The following is an 18,432-nucleotide window of genomic DNA, read 5'->3' on the forward strand; positions in this document are numbered from 1 at the left end:
CAAGGTCTTGGAATATATTTTGTGTCTGTGGAATTTTGCTTGAATGAAAAAATGCTAGAAAGCAGTGGTTCTCATTCTTTTTTGTGACAAACTTTAAAACATTAGGTTTGTATCCAAGGAGCAAACCTAATGAATGTTCATTTTGCAAGGTTACCCTTATATTGTAAATCTCCTCACTGGCCTGGGCTTCCCGTGCATGTGTCCGGGGGAGCCGATCAGTTGTGCACATTGCTGTCATGTGGGGGGAAAGGCTGAGAACCAATGAGCAAATGAAGCAGAGGTCAGAGAGGTTCCCTGGAGTGAGCTGGTGCAAAGAAGCCTTTGAACTCCTAGTTGTAAGTGATATCTGCACTCCTAACCCTCGGAGGTGTGTGTTTCATTTGGTGGGCAGTTGGTGGTTTAGGTGGTTTTATCCTACCAGGCCCTAAGTGACCTGGCCCTGCCTGCCCTCCCAGTTATGTTTGCCTCCTTCACTGTCATCATACACAGTAGTTTGGCAAACTTTTTGTAAAGGACCAAACAGTAAATAGCTTCATTGACCATACGGTCTCTGACACAACTAGCCAACATCAACCCATTATGAACAAATGGGTGTGCCAATAAGACTTTATTTATAAAATCAGGCAGGGGTGGGAGGGCATAGTTTGCTGACCCCTGCTCTACACACCAAATAAGCTTCTGCTTTAGGGTTTTCCCACCTCCCCTGGATGATCCTAGGATTTGTTCCCTCACTCCATTCAGGTCTCTCAGATGTCACCTGGCAGGCCCCCAGACCACCCAAGTCTACAGTAGCATCCCTCCCCCAGATCTCCATGTCATTTTTGCCACTTCCTTATGGTACATATTTCATCTAGTTGTTTTACAAATAATTTGATTATATTTTGATAATTCCTAGAGAAAAGCATATATGTTTATAGGCAGAGTCATTTTAATGTATGTAGACGTTTATTTACAGTGGAACACCTCCGTGGACAAAAATAGATTTGTTATACAGAGTCTGTTGTAATCATACTCCTTCTAATGACTTTTCCCCTGAGCCTGGCAGTACCAAATGTATTATATGGTAAATATAGCTTGATATGAAAGAATTGCTTTGTTCTAGAGCCTCATCAATAAATTAAAAAATGTCATGGGCTATTCTGGCTCTTCTTATGAATTATACCAGGTTCTGCTCCTACATGTAATTTGCAAGAACTATTTATGGAAAGAGAAGAATTTTCTATACAATTTGCACATATCCCCCAAACAGAGGAGGCCTCGTGGCCTAACGAAAGGTGATCACTGCAGGGTGAGTAGGGGAACTGGGGAGACATTTCCTGAGGAAAGATGGCCAACAGGAATGCGTATTAGCTTTGGAGGGTCCAGCCCCAAGGAGGAGAGAGAGGTCGGATTCTGAAGAGCCCACCAGGGTGCCGGCAACCTCGCTGCTGCGGCCCCCAGACGTCTCCACCAGTGACCATTGTGAGTGAGCCTAGGAAAGTCTTCCATGTGGGTGGTGGAGGCAGATGTGAGCCCCACATGCCGTTATGGAGATGACTCCAAATTAGGGGCATTCCTGGGGTTCAGGTGGCTGGGCATACTCCCAGAGGGCCTGCACCATGGATGCAGAACATCCCAAGAGCTGTTGCATTTCTAATGTGAGGAGGACACCAAGACTAACCTGGTCAAGGAGCCGAGAGACAAAGGGCCCTCCGGCTAGATGAGGGGCTGTATCTGAGCAGCAGGCAGCGCTCCAGCCGGGAGAATGCGAAGGAGCCATCCTTGGCTGCCACGTGCGGCATCTTACCTGGACGTGCAGCCCCATCTGCTTTGGTTGGCAGCCTTCATGGCCTTTACCAATTGCTAAAAGAAGGTGCTATTGTGAAATTTCTTGATTGCTAAGAATATTCCAACACAGTATAATTCTTAATGTAACACGATTCTTTTATATGAGTGTACATAAATGCCTTTTCATCTATATTTTTAATGTACCTTTCCAGGGGATGCTATTGGAAGGACATTGGTTTAGCTTAACTGGAGTGAAATGTCTTTACTTTGGTGTGTCTCCTGCATTTTGGGTCTCTCGTCTTCACTTCCCATACCAGGATTTGAAAGATGAAAGCTTGAGGGTGGTTTCATTATAAAATGGCATCTAATTGGTGGATACTTATGGGGTTCAATAAATTCAATTTTCTAGGACTTTAGAAGGTTCTGAAACTATCTGGAAGGCAAAATATATGGTGATAAAACACCTGTCTCTTTAAGCCAAAAATGTACATAAATGGTTATAGATTGTTGAAGCATGGATCTAAACGGTAAAGTAACTGTGGCCTTTTTGTGTAGCTATGACATTTGTATCATTATGTTCCGAAGTCCTGAACTGTGTTTCTAATTCCACCTTAGTCACTGGAGCTAAAAAGGCTTCTGTAACTACTATTTACTATTTCAAGTCCTTGCTCTTTTTACCTTGGGGATCTGGAAAGTTAAAAAATAAATTGCTTGCCAGTGCCCTCCAGCCCACTTGAGCCCCAAAGCAATCCGTCTCTTGGCATGGGACACTCAGTGTTTATAATTCTAAGCTATTGATTTTGTTCTTAGAGGTTGTAACACGGATAAATTCTGAATCTGCTGGTCCTTCACGGGGAGGAGCCGCAGTAATTCATTCTAACACCGGTGCCCTGAGTCAGTGGGGAAAATTTTTAATTGGTGGATTTACTCTAGGCGATGGGTCTTTTTCTCTTTCTTAAGTCATTCTGTTAGTTAAAATGAGCCTTCGCACCGGAGAAAGTAATCTATCACAGTTTGGGATTAGAGAACTCTGCAGGGAAACAGCTCGATTTATGAAAGCAAGTTAACGCCGCCGACCAGACCTGGGCCTCCTTGGCTCCCTCTCGCTGGCTGGCCACCTGTGATTCTCCTCCTTCTTCTCACCTCTGCATTCCCGCCCCTCTTATCCCGCGGCTCTTTTTCACATTTAAACAGTCTGCTGCTTTCCTTTATTTACTTGTCTTATATTCTGGCCTCTTCATCATCTCTTTACAACTACCTGCCCACCTTTGGGGGCACAATTCCTACTCCTTCCTGTCCCAGTATTGGATCTACTTTTCCACTGTCTCTAGCTCTCTGGCTACACCTGTCATCCCTTCCAGTTTGTACTGCCTGGGTTTCCCTGCTGTTTCTGATAAGGGAGACCCACTGCTCTCAGTCTTTTTATCATGGGGAGTGGGGGGAGGGAAGGAGAGAGATTTGAAGACAGGGAAATGTGTGTGCTTCTGGCATTGGCTTTTGAGAGGAGAGTGAGAGAAGATTTGGGGAGGGAAGTGATTCCCACCCCTGGGAATGCCGACACAGATGGCATATGAGTGAGACTGTCAGAGATTCTGAGGGGAACTCAGTCACCCCCTCCTGTGGGCCATCATCCCTGAATGCGGCTTTATATTGCAGGTGAACAGGGTGAGTTCCTATCATCTGTTACCCCCATGGCTGAGCCTCTGAAGGGCAGGGCAGCTCCCCTCGCCCTTCCCTCAGCCTCGGGTTAAGCCCTGTTAAACCAGAGTGCACCCTCTTTTCCCAAGGTTGCAGCTACCCAACTTCCAGGGTCCTACCAATGTGGTCATTACAGCTGACCCTCAGACAACGTGGGGGTTAGAGGCACCGAATCCTCCCTCACCCCCATTGACGATCCATGTGCAATTTGACTCCCCCAAACCTTCACTATAGTCGTCCTTCGGTATCTGCAGGGGGTTGGTTCCGGCACCCCATGAATGTTCAGTCCCTTGTATGAAATGCTGTAGAACAATGCATACAGTTGGCGCTTGGCCTCTGGATTTGCAATTCCCTCTCATGGAAGAGCACATTCTCCCTAATTCCTCCTCCATTTGACTCCCACCCTGGAATGAACAGACTGTTTTTGATTTGTGGTTGGTTGAATCCACAGGTGGATTAGAAATCCAGGGATAGGGAGGGCCGCTGTGAATTCTCTGAAAGAGATCTGAGTACCAGTGGACCCGTGCAGTTTAAACCCGTGTTTCTCAAGGGCCAGCTGCATTGGTTGGGGCAGGTGTTTTCGGGGGTGGGAAGGGGGAACAGTTTGAGCTCTAGCCTGTCCTGCTGAGTGTCAGGGCAAAGATGCAGAGAGGTGACAATAGCAACGGAGGGGGGGGGGGGGCGGCGGGGGGAGGAGAAGGGGAGGGGGAGATGAAGTCGAAAGCAAGGTTGGTGCAGAAACTCCAAAATGCAAAGATTCTGTCTGCAGATAGCAGGGGCTGGCTACATTTGTAGTTTGCTCTCAGAATAAGATTTATTCTGTTTGAAAGGAACAATGGCTATAGCTTGTCTAGAAAGAAGGTGTGTTTAAAGAGACCTTTGGAGAAGTACATTCATTTTCTACTAGTAATGGTAACTAAATGGTGGAGGAATTAGGGAGAATGTGCTCTGCTATGAGAGGGGATTGCAAATCTGGAGGGCGAGCAAAGATTTAAATTGGTGAAAAGTTCATTTTTCTGAAGATGAATCTAACCAGCAGCTCCATTTAAATTCTGTGTCTGCTTTGCAAACAAGGTTCCTGCTTTTATGGCTTTTGTTGTTGTTGTTAAAGAAATGGACTTAATGGACTGAGTTCACTTAGACGGGGGATCAAATGAATGAGTGGAATCAGAAGACATCCATTTGGCCATCAGCCTTTGTTTAAGCCACTCGACCACCCAACTTCTCTAATGAAATGACATCGCAGTCCCTGTATAAAGTCTGCGGCGGATAAATGAGTGCGTGCTAAGTGCTTTGAAGATGAAAATCACGACGCGAAGTGAGCAAGGTTTCTTCCTGAGGCTGGAAACGGCATCTTTTGTGTTTTCCTGCTGCACCAGGAGTCACCTCGGTTGACACTGCAGAAAATTTCCTCTCCCGAAAGAAGAGCTAGAGAGACACAGTGACGACAGGCCTTTATTGGGTTTACCAGGCAAATTGAGAAAGAGCCCGAACCCGTTCACATCTGTACAAGGGATTACACACCGTACACGTTGCTATCTATAGATGCAGGTCACATTTTACATGAGTCTCCACAGTAAGAAATTGCATGACAATTACCTTATTGAGACATGAATGAGGAGACAACATCCCCTCAAAGCATTATCCCTCCAGCAAGCGTGGCTCACCTCTCTTGATGCATTTAAAGATCCCATCAAACCCTTGCCCAAACCAAGGGGACGTTGAGGTTTATCTGCTTGGGAGGAGCTTAGAAGAACTGCAGATTTGGAAGTGAAGTGTGAGCCGTTGGGCAAGACCCAGCCTTGTCTGTCTGTATGAATCTGGCCCCGACCCATCAACCCACTGGCTCCCAGGGAAAGAAGCCAGCAAGGTGTTCCATGTCCCAGGCTTGGCAGGAGCTCTCTTCCCCCCACACCCAAATACCCTCGTTTGTCTGTTTTCTGTCTGCCAACTACTATGACACAGTGATAATTAGTCAAGCTAGATTGTCGGGTTGACAATTACTGATAGTTTTGACAGGCCCCTTCAGGAAGATTGCATGACCCCTGTGCAAGTTCGGATCCGAGCCACTGGTGGCCACACTCCTCGTTGTGCCCAGGGTGGAACTCAGTGTATCACTGTTAGCCTGGCAGCGCCTCCCTCCCAGCTGCGCCCCTAAATTGGTCACAGCTGAGAGAAGGGCATTCACAGCATGGCAAGCAGGGTCCACTCCCACTGAGGGGAGGTGTGTGGGGAGGGGGCTGAAAGAGTGAGTCGGGGGGTGGGGTGCAGAAGAGGTTGGATGCATCAGAGGGGATTGAGGTCCTGAAAACTGGCTAAAATGACCAAGGGGAGGAGAGAAAATTCCCCTCGGCCAGATTCAGATTCAGGCAAAGTCCAAGAGACCTGGAGGAGTTAATGGGAAAATAATAATTCTTATCTGCTTCCTGCCAATCTGTATCCATTGACAGAGCAGAAGTAATTATAGATACTGTAGACACATGAGGCATTAAGTAAAGTGTTTCAAATTACACTGCTTAACAACGCTTCCTGGTGCGGCCCTGCTCGGCCGAGTGCGTGGAGCCAGCAGGTAACGCTGCAGGGCACGGTGGGTTGCTTGCAGACGTTTCTCACTCTGAGCATGTTGCTTCCCAAGAAAACTTGCTCCAGCGAAAAGAAGACGACACTAATTTGGTTTCTGTTGAATATTTAGAATGTCATTCACATAGTTGTCTTAGCAGAGTAAGCTGACATATTTGGAGGATTTTCATAGTTTGCCTTGTAGGAGCCAAAAGCGGGGTCAGCATTGAAGATTAGAATCAATTCAGTGGAAGGAAAATAAACCTTTGGAATAGATTTTGCCTTCCCGGAGCACGTAGCAGGCATTAGCAATAATGGGAGCACTGTCTGTGCATGGAGAGGAAGCATCTATCACTCAGACTCCCACACATCCTCGCCTGGGGTTGTGTGGTCCCATGACCTTCACAGTGGGTGGGAAGATTCTAGATTCATCATCTCCTAACTTTATGCTGCTATGCACATGACAACACGCAAACACACACACACACACACACACACGGAGTGTTCCTTCCTTGTGGAAGAAAGAGATGGGAGGAAAAGGAGACGGAAGCTGCTGAAACATGGCCCACATTGATGAGGTGACCGAGCCTTGCTGGGACGGACGTGAACTGACTCTATTTGCCCTTTGTGGTGGCTGTGCCATCTTTGCCAGGCTAACATTGCCCAGTTTGCTGGTCTTCTCCCACTTCGGGGAGCACTACAGAAAACAAAAGAGGGCCAGGACCCTTCTAGGGCTCCTTCAGTCCACTCTGTGTGTCTGCTAGTACTTCTCGAACAAGTACAGGGGCAGCAGGAAAACATGAAGCCAGACCATTGGAAGAGCGTTGGGTTTGCTATGTGAGATGGCCCACTCGCTGTTTCCATGCCTTATGCATTTCATTTCTTAATTTTAAGACAAGGATGAGTAAAGTCATAGAGATTATAAGCACATGCTACCACTTGTCTCAGTAAAATAAGTCACCACGGAGATGGCACCTACATTTGCTGCTGTTTGTCCTCTAACGGAAACCCAGATAACAGCTAAATTTTACTTACAGCATCGATGTAGCCATTTATATTTTTCACCTATCCTTGCTAGAGGCCTCACTGGTCGCAGAGGCAGGAGTTGGCCGGGGTCCTGGCCCAGCTCAGCCACCATCTAGCACTGTGAGTTTGGGCACGTCAGCTCTGCCAGCCTCCCTCCTCACTGTAGGTCAGGCAGGAGGGTTCTCCAAGGTCCTTTCTGCTCTTGAGTCCAGGAGAACTCCACTGGGGTGGTCTTCAGCAAGAATTGCATTGGGGCGATAGAAAATCATGCCACACCTCTAAAGGCCTTTGAAAGGGAAGGAAACTTTGCAACATGTGGTTTGTTTCAGTTCTGTGATTTAGCTGCTCCGAAGATTGAAATGGCAAGGACAGGCTGACAGGATTTAAGCCCCTAGTCGAAGGAGCTGGCCAGAGTGCTGAAACCAGACCTTGAGGGCTGCTCAGCTCCAGCGCCCACACCCTGCTAGTCAGCAATAATTCCCTCAGCACAGAGGCAGACAAGCGCCCACACCCTGCTAGTCAGCAGTAATTCCCTCAGCACAGAGGCAGACAAGCGCCCACACCCTGCTGGTCAGCAGTAATTCCCTCAGCACAGAGGCAGACAAGGGTGTTCTCAGCAAGCTCTAGACCCATAGCATCAGGCATGCGAACAGCTGGTGGATTCCGGAGTACCTTGCATTTGATGGTTCCCAGATCTGTTAGAACTATTTTTCATTTAGGACAGTTTGGGAACAGCTTTGGAAGGAGTGCACTGCAGTTCAAATGAATATTAATAGTGTGGGTCTTGGAACAAAGAAAATATTTTCTTCAGTATCTGGTAAGTATCCAAGAAGGAAAAAGTCCCTCAGTGTTAAAAGGCTTGGGATGTGGGGCTGTGACGAGCCTTCTGAAATCAGGAATCACCAGTACCAGTTGGGAAAAGAACTGTGATTACCAAATTGCCCGAGCTTCCCAGGTGTCCCCTAACTAAACACTGTCTCCCCTCAACAATGTATTTCTTGCAGGAAACACCAATGTGTCTCTTTCTTTGTTGCTGTTATCAATAGTCTCAAAATCTTCCAAAACCGAAATGCTTGCACCAGAGCTGTACCCCCCACCCCCATCAACACCCCAGTGCTCATCACCCCTCCCCACTCCAAAAAGAGAGCCAATGAGCGGTGCCCGCCGGGAAGGCTGCCCTGACTCCACCATCGAGGAGGCAGTACGCACAGTTCTTCTTTAGCCCGAGGCCCAGCTTCCCTATTAACATAGACACAACACTTCGCTGAAGCTGAGGTATAAGAAATTTTCTGCTTGACGTGTTTTATGTCCCATTATTATTTTCCCTGCGTGTCACACGCCTCTGGTGAGAACGTGTCTGGTGTAAGGTTTTGGGGGAGGCCCCCACCACTTAAAACAGAGAAGGAGGGAGAGATGGGCTCCTACAGCAGTTCATCGGAAGCCTCTCCCTAAGCTCTCCCAGGAGGCCAGGACTCCAGAGAGGTCTGTCCTTCTGGAAACGCCCTCGGCACCCTTCCACGCCGCCACTAGCCTCCCAGGGTGGCTGGCTCCCTTTTTTCTGGGAATCTATGGTGCTGCTACGTGTCTGCTTGCTCATCGTGGCTGTGGCAGGATTAGCAGGTTACTGCTGCTCATGACTTATGGGATGAGACCGGAGGCAGAGCAAACATTAATCGGCTCTGAGTATGGAGGAGTCCAATCAGTGACAACCTCACCCACTGCCCCCCCCCCCCGCCCCCCAACAACATCACCACCACCACCACGATTTAGTTCTTGTTTCATCAGGTGGGAAAAACCAGAATGGCACGTTTGCACATACAGACTATTCACAGCAATGAAGAAAAGCGGATCCAGTCTATACAAGCTCCCCAGTGGGGGGATTTCAGAGGGAGGGGAAGCCTGTCTCCATGGTAACAGTGGGGTCTGGCAGTTGTCCCACAAGAGGTCACATTTCCTAAAGTTAGAGGAGGCACCCAAACTCCCATGCAAGATGCAGAATCTGGCCCGAAGTAAAAGCATGTCCACGGGGTGGTGCGGCTCCTAGGTTTCCATCAGCGGCGGGCAACCTAAGTCCCTGGCATGAATGTTGTTGAAGCTCCTAGGGGAACCCAGAGGGCTCCTGAGCATCTCCAGAAGAGAGTTTGGGGCTCATGCACAGGGCCGGGCTCCTCGGGAGTGGACCCGCCTGGTTCCCCGGGCGTGGCAGGGGCAGGCACAAAAGCAACTCAGAGAGATCCCCAGGAGAAGTGGGCACCAGCAAAGAAAACCCGCAGGCATCTTCTTGACGTGACCCACAGCCATTTCTAGAAACAGCTGCTGGTTGCAGCCCCAACCTCTGCAAAGAGAAGCTGGTGGAAAGATGAGGGGCAAGCAGATGGGGAACCAGTGAGCCGGACACGTGACCATTGCCCCTGACTGAGGAGGCCGATGGGCTGGGGACCCACCCCGAGGCAGGGTGGCACTGCATTACCCAGCTCTCGTCTGGCTGGGGTTATGTCCGCCTCTCTCAGGGCCACCTCCTCCGACAGCCCCAGTCCCACTAATAAGCCATTGACCTCACGTTTGATCTGGGGCTGATTTGCTGCTCTGTCTGGGGGAACCCCAGGGGCCTGTGGCTTAACAGGAAGAGATCCTCATTTTAGCAGCAATCGCTTTTCCTCTCTTCCCGCCACAGTGATCAAATTAGCAGGCTGCTTCTCTTCAGAGAAAATGTGTCCGCGTCCCGGAGGCATTGCCCATTTGCCTGTCTGATGGGTTGGGGAAGGGGGAGCAGGGGGGGAGGGGGTGCGGGAGGGGGTTGAGAGCAGCAGCTGTCCCTCCCTTCCCCGGCCCCACCCCAGGAGGGTCTCCCCCACCTGGGAGGGCGGGTGCCGCAGGCTTAGCTGCAGGAGGCCTGGCAGGTGGCAGTGTACACGCTGCTCCCCACTGCGCCCCCACTGCTCAGGCTGCTGGTGGGACACTGGAGGGGCTTCATGCTGCTGTCCCTCTGCATGTGCAGGCGCTCGAGCCGCCAGCGCTCCCACCTCTTCCGGAACTCCAGCTGTACCTTCCGTGGGAAAAGGAGGGGAACAAAAGCCATCATGCAAACCGACTGCCCACAGAATGGCCGTGATTACATTAGCAGGGAAGGGAAGCATCCACTGCATTGCATTAAGAGACACAAGTCAAGGCCTTCGGGCGCCTAAATTAATATCCCAATAAAATTGTTTATTGTTGTCTCCTATTTTCCGCCTCAACTCAGGAGAGAGATGGGCTTGATGGTTTAATCGGTCCCTTCCATCTCTAAACTCTGACTCACCAAGCACCTTTTCAATCCATCTCGGGATCATTTAACGGAAGAGAACAGGAGGGAGAAACGCGGGGAGACGAGAGGGAGAAGAGAAAGAGAGAGAATCTGACTTTTCAGCTTGGATGACAGAGGAGAGGGACGCATGCCCCCACCCCTCACGGTGCCCACCCCAGGCCCTTCTAAACTCCCCGGCTTCACAGGGAGGGAGGAGGAAAGGACGGTCGAGGCTGGGAGCAGCTGTGAGGAGGGGGCCGTGGATGAGGGCTTTGCTGCCTGTGCTTGAACTAATCCCATCCAGGAACCAGTCCCGACCCCACGGGTGCGGCCCGGTGAGGTCAGTCAACCAGGACCCTGCTGCGTGGGGCTCGGGCTCCCTTGGGAAAAGCCTTCTCAAGGGGCCTGGTGCTTGGGGACCACGTTGTGGGCACAGAGATCAACTCCAACTAACACTGCAGATCCCCGAGTCGCCACAGGCTCGTGGCCATGCGCTGGTGACCCAGGTCCCCCAGGGGCTGCTGGGACCTGCACATCCAGCCCAGGGCGCCTGGAGGGCTCTTCTGGGGATGTTCCATAAGTGCTTCCCAGAACTTCTCCTATGCCCACCCTTGCACCCAGGCCTCCCCACACCGGAATGTCCGGGGCCTGATTCCTCCCTTTCCGGCCCCAGCCACCCGGTTGGCCAGCTGCCAGCAGCTGGAGGAAGCAGTTCGCTGCCAATGCCCATCCGCCCCTGCACAAACACCCCTCTTCTGCTGCTGCTGCAGGGCAGACGTCCACCCAGCTGGGCCCACCGACGCCTGGTGTGGCCGCTCGCCACCCCTTAAAAGAACGTCTTCTGCACTGAGTGGAGAGGAGGTGCCAAGGGCCTGCCTGCCAGGACGGGACCAGTGCCCCAGACCACGCCGTGGAGCCCAGGACCGGGTACGGAGGGAGGGGGAGTGGACACGTCTAGCCCCCGCCACGCGCCAGCTCCCTGCCCAGCAGAGTGTGTGTGGAACGTGTGCTCACAGCTGGGACGGGGACATCTGAGACAATGGTGGCCTCTGTGCAGCAGCCATTAACAGGGGTTTTGGGGGGAGAGATGGTAAACAGGCACATCCACGGGCAGCCACCCCAGGGACTGAAGGGGTCTCTTGCAGGAAACCAGGCAGGACCAGGGCTCCCCAGTGTGTTGACGCTGGGCCTCTGTGCCATCATCCTCGGTACTTTTCCCGAACCTCCGCTGCGGTCCCTCTCATTACAAAGCAGCCATTATTGGGAGCTACCTCATGCAGCATTTTCCGTGGGTTATTTTAGTTCAATTTCACAGCAACCCTGTGAGCAGCTCCTTGTAGAGGGAACTGAGGTGCGTGGTACTAAGTATTTCTCTGGGCCCGGCTGGCTGGCTCAGTGGTTGAGCCAGGAGATCACAGTTCGATTCCCGTCAGGGCACATGCCCGGGGTTGCAGGAGGCAGCCGATCAATGATTCTCTCTCATCATTAATGTTTCTCTCTCTCTCTCTCCCTCTCCTTTCCTTTCTGAAATCAATTTAAAAAAATCTATTTTAAAATATTTCTCTGGGTCTCAGCCAGAATTTGAACTGATCGGGGCTGACTCCAAAGCCAGTCTCCTAGCCACAGCCCTGCCTCCCCTGACTCGCTCGGCCATACTTGTTTCTGCACCCCCCGCCGCAACTCAGGTGGGAGGGCCGGCACCACACCTTCCTCACCTCACTTGTCCTGAACGTGACACAGTGCCCGCATACAGTCGGTACTCAATAAGTGTTTCTTAAAGGAGCTGAATGGATGAATGAGTAACGAATAAGCCCCTGGCGTTGGGCTCCTGGATACCGGGCTATTACGATGGAGCCGCATGGACCACGACGCAAGTGTGGACCTGTTCCAGCACTGCAGCCCCTAAGTTCCTCCCCATCCCTGCCTCCCATGGCCTCTCTGGCTGGGCACCGAGCCAGGTTCTGGGGTTGGGGTGAACTGGTAAAGCTCATTCACCACCACTTGCACTTGGGGAGAGAGGCAAGGCGACTGCCAGGCCATACAGCCAGGCAGGGTCAGAACCGGACCAGCACTCAGGCTCCAGAGTCAGAGAACAAGAACCGCCACAAGTTCACCCAGGCCACCCCTCCTTGGGCCTGCTCCCCGCCCATCGGCCGCAGGTGCCGGGCAGCCACACAGGACCAATGCCCCGGCCATCTTTTCTCTTCGGGTCATGAGTACCTGGCATTGCCATGGCAACCCTGGGCCTGGAGGACAGGCCTTGGCCCAAGAGCCATGGGTGCCTTAGTGGCCCAGTGATGGTGACAGGTCTGTCCTCATGCTGGGAGCCACAGGGCACGAGGGGCTCCACGAGGGTTGAAAGGTGCACTGAGTGGGGCCTCCTGGACTCCAACGAAGGAGCCTGGGAGAGCCCCAGGGAGAGGCCAGCAGGAATCTGGTGATTCAGGGGTCAAGCTATTTGCCAAGAGCAGAGCAGGGATATGTGCCCATCCCTCCCTTTTTACACAGCTGAGCCGGGCTGGGGAGGCCAGCGAGGAGGGAGGTGACAGGGAGACTGGGCTTTAAGACTGGAATCAGGAGAAGTGACTGAGACAGGGTCCAGGTGAGACGCTCCACAGAAGTGGTGGGAAGCCATTGCACAGGTGCGTGCAGGTGTGGGGTGTGAGCGTGTGCTGCCAGCAGGGCTCTGGGGAAAGGGGAGGGATAAATGGGAAGTGGAACTGGGGGATCGAGTGAGAAGTGGCAGCAAGGAGCCCCATTCTCTCCTCACAGGCCTCCGCCCCCCTGCCGAGCACACACAGGAGGGGACACCCGCCACCCTGCCCCTGTCCCCCAGAAGATAAAGCAGCAGAGCTTTGGGCCAGGTGGCACACCATCCCTCTGGTTCTGCCATTCCTGCAGGGAATGCCATCCCTCTGAGTGTCCCCTACACCCGCCTTCCCTCCTTGCCTGGCCCACCCCACGAGGCTGGCCAGCCCTCTGAGACCTGCCCTGGGAACACCCTTTGCCTGGTGCTGCCTCCACCTCCCCAGGCCCAGCAGCCCTGACACGTGTGTAGGCTCCCTCCCACAGCCTGCGAGCTCTACCACCTTCTAGCCATCAAATGGGGGCTGTTCATTCCACGTTGCTCAGACTAAATTTTCCCATCTGTAACATGAGGATAACATCTGCTACACAGGATTGGATTCATTAAAACCCTCGAGCACCTTATACACAGCAAGTGCTCCGGAGGTGTCTCCCTTTCCTTCAGAGATCCGAGTCCACGCCCTGTAAACATTATTACCTCCTTTTTGTAGACGAGGAAACTGAGGTTCAGAGTGGGCCTGTCACTCACCCAATGTCACACAGCTCATTAAGCGATGGGGCCTGCACCAGAGCAGAAATCTGATGCCATTGCCCACATCCTTCATCCTTCCTGCTGCATCACATTGCTTCTTTGAGCATCTCCTAGATCCCTGAAACTCCAAGGTCCCCACCGCTGCTCCCCTTGTCCCCACACCCAGAGCAAAAGTGCAGTTTGCATGAGTGCGCAGACTCTAAGATCTCTGAGCTCTGACCCTGGACTCAGCGACACAGAAACCACATGGAGAGCTGGGTCCTGAACGAACAGTGTCCCTGGGTCACCTGAGCTCCCGCCCCCTGAGGCAAACCCTCACCTGCAGTTACCTGGATGCAGTGAACAGAGCCTCAGTCTCCCGCGAGACTGTGGGGAGGGGTGCCTACCTTCTGGGGGTCAGGCCTCTTGTGGAAACTTCCCCTGGCGGCCCTGTGCTGTCTGTGGGACTATTACTTGTTTTCTCCCCTGGAAGATGTGTGTGTGTGTGTGGTGGGGGGGGAGCTGTGAGATTTGTGATTTCCACTTTGATGGCTTGGGGTGTTCCTGCTCTAGCACCAAGCTGGGTACCTTGGAGCAAGCAGCTTCCCCCAGGCACCCACAGACACAGACTGGCCATCCCAGAGAGGGAGGGCTGTGGTCCCATGGGGTCTCCAGGAGAGGGTGTGGGGTCAGCCAGAAGCCCTCCTCCCAGCCCAGCAACCAGAAGGCCACGGAGGAGCTCCCTTGTGGCCGGGCTCTGGCCTGCCGACAAGAAGGGCAGCTGGCTTCTTCTTCCAGGCAGAACTCATTGAGTCCTGGCCCTGCCACTCTTCCAGGCCACACCTGCGCATGCTTCTTCGTCTCTGACCATCAGTGTTCTCATGTGTGGAGCATGGGAATATCAAAACCTGAATTTTAGCAGGGATTTCTTGGGGGAAGAGGCTGTGACAATTAACAGAGACAGTGATTATTAAAGCCCCAAGTCTGGGCCGTGGGCACATCTGTTGAGTCACCCTGTACCAGTCTCACCACCTGTTCACTCAGGACTCCCTTACCATGAGGCTGGGTCTTCCCCAAACTCACAGTTGGTTAGGTAAGCCTGCACACGTGTGTGTGTGTGTGTGTGTGTGTGTGTGTGTGTGAGAGAGAGAGAGAGAGAGAGAGAGAGAGAGACCCGCACACAGAAAACTGGGTTTGCTAAGTAGGGGTCTGAGCTGGAAGACTGTGGGGGTCCCCACTGAACAGCTCCAGAACACGGAGGATGGCAGCCTAGCAGGGTGCCCACGCCCCTCCTCAGGCCTTACCTCGTTGTTGACAAAGCAGTACAAGATAGCCACCATCAGCCCCTGGAAACGAGAGGCGCATCAGCAGGGAGGAGGCGGGAAGAGGGAGAGGCGGGGTGTGGGGGGAGGCCGGCGTCCTGCAGATGGCCCTGGTCCCCAGCTCCATGGGGTTCCCACCCCAGCTTTCCCTGCTCAGACTGGGAAGTCCGGAGCTGGGGGGCTCCTCTCCTCTCCTTTCTGGAGGGACAAGAAGTCCTCTTGCCCAGATGCTCCAGGAGCCCTTCCATCTCCCTTAGAGGACAATGGGCCCCAGAAAGGAGAGACCTCTGACCGCGCGGATTTCCTTGGCTCAGCCCCATGTTCCCTCAGGAGAAACGTGCTCCAGAACTCTGATCTGTGTGTGTGAGTATGTGTGCACATGTGTGCGCACGTGTGTCTCTCTGTGTGTGCATGTACATGAGAGTGTGTGTATGTGAGTGCATGCATGTGCATGCATGTGTGTCTGTGTGCATGTGAGTATGTGTGCACAGGTGTGCATGTGTGTCTGTGTGTGCGCATGTGTTTGTGTGTGTCTGTGTGCATGTGAATGTGTGTGCATGTGAGTATGCGTGCACATCTGTGCATGCGTGTCTCTGTGTGTGCTGTGTCTCTGTGTGTTCATGCACGTGAGTGTGTGCATGTGTGCAAATGTGTGCATGTGTCTCTGTGTGACTGTATGCATGTAATGTGTATGTGTGCATGCATGTGTGAGTGTGTGTGTGAGTGTGTGTGCAAGTGAACACACAGGCCTGATGCTCGTGGCCATCCCATAAGCTTCCTGAGAGGCTGGGACCAGTTTCTTATGTTCCTACGCCCCCATTGACACTTGCACCCCTGAAGCAGCATCTTCTAATACTAGTGGAGATCAATTCGTGGCTGGGTGCCCACGGCTACATCTGGGAAGGCTTCTTGTCAATGTGCTTACAGAAAAGACTGGCCTGGGCATCAGGGCACCTGGGATTCCAGCTCAGGCTCGGCTCCAACCACATAACCTGGGCAAAGACCACTCTCCTCCAGGCCTCGCTGCCTGTCTGCCTGCTACCAGCTATCTCTGCCCCCACGCTCACTCTAGGACTTTGTAGGGAAGGGCCCCACCATGGTCACCTGGAAGGAGGTGAAGGAGAGCTCTGTGAGCAGCTTGACGAAGCGCAGGGTCCCCTGGGCGTGCTCGTCCATCACGAAGGCAAAGATGACCTCATGTGTGCCCAGAAGGGGGATGAGTGTCAATGTGGACTTGGCAAGTCTGGGGGGGGTTGGAGATGTCATTCTGGGCCTCTCCCATGAACTCTTCTCCCCTTCTGTGCTCTAAACCCTCACCAAGGCCTGGCATCTGGGTCAGTCACCCTCCCACCCCAATACCCCGGGACAGGCTGCTTGGAGGGAAGGAGGTAGCGGTCGAGCCCCTCTCCCCACCTCCCAAGCCCAGGAGCTGCCCAGATATAGGGAGGAGGGCAAGGCATGGATCCCAGGTGAGGTCCAGGTGGGAGAAGGTCATGCAGTCTTAAGCTGGTCACCCGGGAGCTCCATCTTTGCTGGAAGGAAGGCTGAGGGTGTCCGGCAGAGCCGGCGGTCACGCACCTGCACTTGATGTCCGTCTTGCACATGAGGTTGGCTTTCAGCTTGGACACCACAATGCAAATGACCCGGACAAAGATGAGGAAGTTCACCTGCAGGGCAGACGGGAGGGTGGCCAGAGGCCTTCTCATGACACACTTCCCCAGTCCTCCGCAGCACACCCAGGGCCACCCCCACGCCGCCACTCACCCCAATGGCGAAGAGAATGGGCAGCCGAATAATGAGCCAGTAATTCATGTTTGAGTTTCTGGTCCAGCAGCTGGAGAGGGGAGACACACAGGCACCCAATGGGGCCCAGACCTCGGCACAGTGCAGGCACAGGGCACAGAAGTACACCTGGCATCCAAAGGACACACACAGAGCCACACAAGCACGGCCACCGGGAGCTACCCAACAACCACCCCACAGACCCACACAAAAGCCTTCCGCCACACACACACAGTCCCAAACACACAGACATACGTGAGCCCATGAACACAGGCATGTGTGTACCCAGCACCATACACAAAGCAACAATCACTTCATTCAGTTCTTACAGAACCTGGAGGGGGCGCCACGCTCCCCACAGGCCCTGTACCATTGGTCCTCATACAATCCCACGGAGGGTGGACAGGGCTGGAGAGAACCAGTCATAAATTCAGCTCTGGTCCCTCAGTTTATCCTCCCGGCAGGTCCCAGCCACAGGGCCCAGGGCCAAGGAACCCACACAGGGTTTGGAGACAGAGACGTCAGCACATTCACCCCGAGGAGCAGGACACTCACCCCTCATCCTCATAGAGGTACTTGACAATGCCCCAGGGGATGACAAACAGCAAGGGAACACCTGAGAGCAGAGGGAGAGAGAGGGGAGAGGGGCTGGCAGGCTGGGGCCACCGCGCGCGCACACCCAGCAGCCTCTCCTTCCTGGCCTCCCCCTCCTGAGCCCCTCTCAGTGCTCGGCCCAAACTACACTTTCCAGAAGGTGTGGAACGAGGCTGGTCTGGGTGCCTGAAGAACAGGCGGTGGAGCCACGCCCACCCGACTCCTCAGCCTTCCTCAGAGCGGGCCACGGAGTGGGGAGAACATGCTGCACGAGCGCTTCCCCCACGGCCTCAGCCCACACCCCATCTCAGTCCATTTCTTCAGGCACCGGACGCCCCTCCAGACACCTGTTCCCTGACCACGCACACCTGCAAGGCACCGGGGAGAGCCTGGGGTGGGAACAGGGCCTTGATGCCGGCAGCCCAACTAACTGCACCGTGGCCCACAGCCACGAGAACTGCAACCGCGCCTTCTACTCGGCTGAGACTTGACGGTGGCGGCAGGCTCCACCAGGGCCCCCAGAGGCCCCCACCTCCTGGCATCCACACCCTGGTGTAGTCCGCCTTGTACCAGGGCTGGGCTGGGTGACAAAGGATGCACAGCGGAAGTGATGGCATGACCCTTCGTAGATCAGGTTATGAAACACTGTCGTGAAAGGTTAGAAAAGGCTTGTCGTGGGCTTTCTCACTCAATGAGGTCACCTGTTGCCATGTCATGAGGACACTTAGCCAGGGCAGAGGTCCCTGTGGCAGAGAATGAAGCCTCCACCCAGCACCCAGCAAGGCCCTCCGCTTCCTGCCCTCAGCCTCATGCGTGAGCTTGGCAGCGGATTCTCCAATCCCGGCTCAGCCTTGAGATGACAGCTGCCCTGATGGACAGGTGGATTGCATCTGTCAGAGACCCTGAGCCAGAGGCCAGCTAAGGTGAACCAGATTCCTGACACAGAAACTTGGAGGTAACAATTGTTTTAGGCAGCTAAGTTGTGAGGTCATTTGTTTGCAGCAAATGGCAATGAATGCAACTGGTTTCCAGCTAGAGCCTCACTCACTTTCAGAGCCTGCGCGTAGCTCACGGAGAGCTCGGTG

At 53.3% G+C, this 18,432-nt stretch overlaps 1 protein-coding gene across 1 annotated transcript in view; it reads right to left on the reverse strand.

Annotated features, from left to right (window-relative positions):
• Positions 1–8,811: 8,811 nt before the first annotated feature.
• The window catches only part of GLP1R (glucagon like peptide 1 receptor), a 34,492-nt gene continuing 24,871 nt past the window's right edge, over positions 8,812–18,432 (reverse strand). The window contains exons 8-13 of the mRNA XM_080664944.1: positions 17,309–17,369; positions 16,736–16,805; positions 16,550–16,638; positions 16,076–16,214; positions 14,954–14,995; positions 8,812–10,096 (exon numbers count right to left, since the gene is read on the reverse strand). Of these exons, the coding sequence (XP_080521070.1) occupies positions 9,929–10,096; positions 14,954–14,995; positions 16,076–16,214; positions 16,550–16,638; positions 16,736–16,805; positions 17,309–17,369 (569 nt within the window). The 3' untranslated portion in view covers positions 8,812–9,928. The remainder of the gene's footprint in view (positions 10,097–14,953; positions 14,996–16,075; positions 16,215–16,549; positions 16,639–16,735; positions 16,806–17,308; positions 17,370–18,432) is intronic.

The sequence above is a fragment of the Plecotus auritus genome (genome assembly GCF_963455305.1).
Source record: "Plecotus auritus genome assembly, chromosome: 4".
Lineage (NCBI taxonomy): Eukaryota > Metazoa > Chordata > Mammalia > Chiroptera > Vespertilionidae > Plecotus > Plecotus auritus.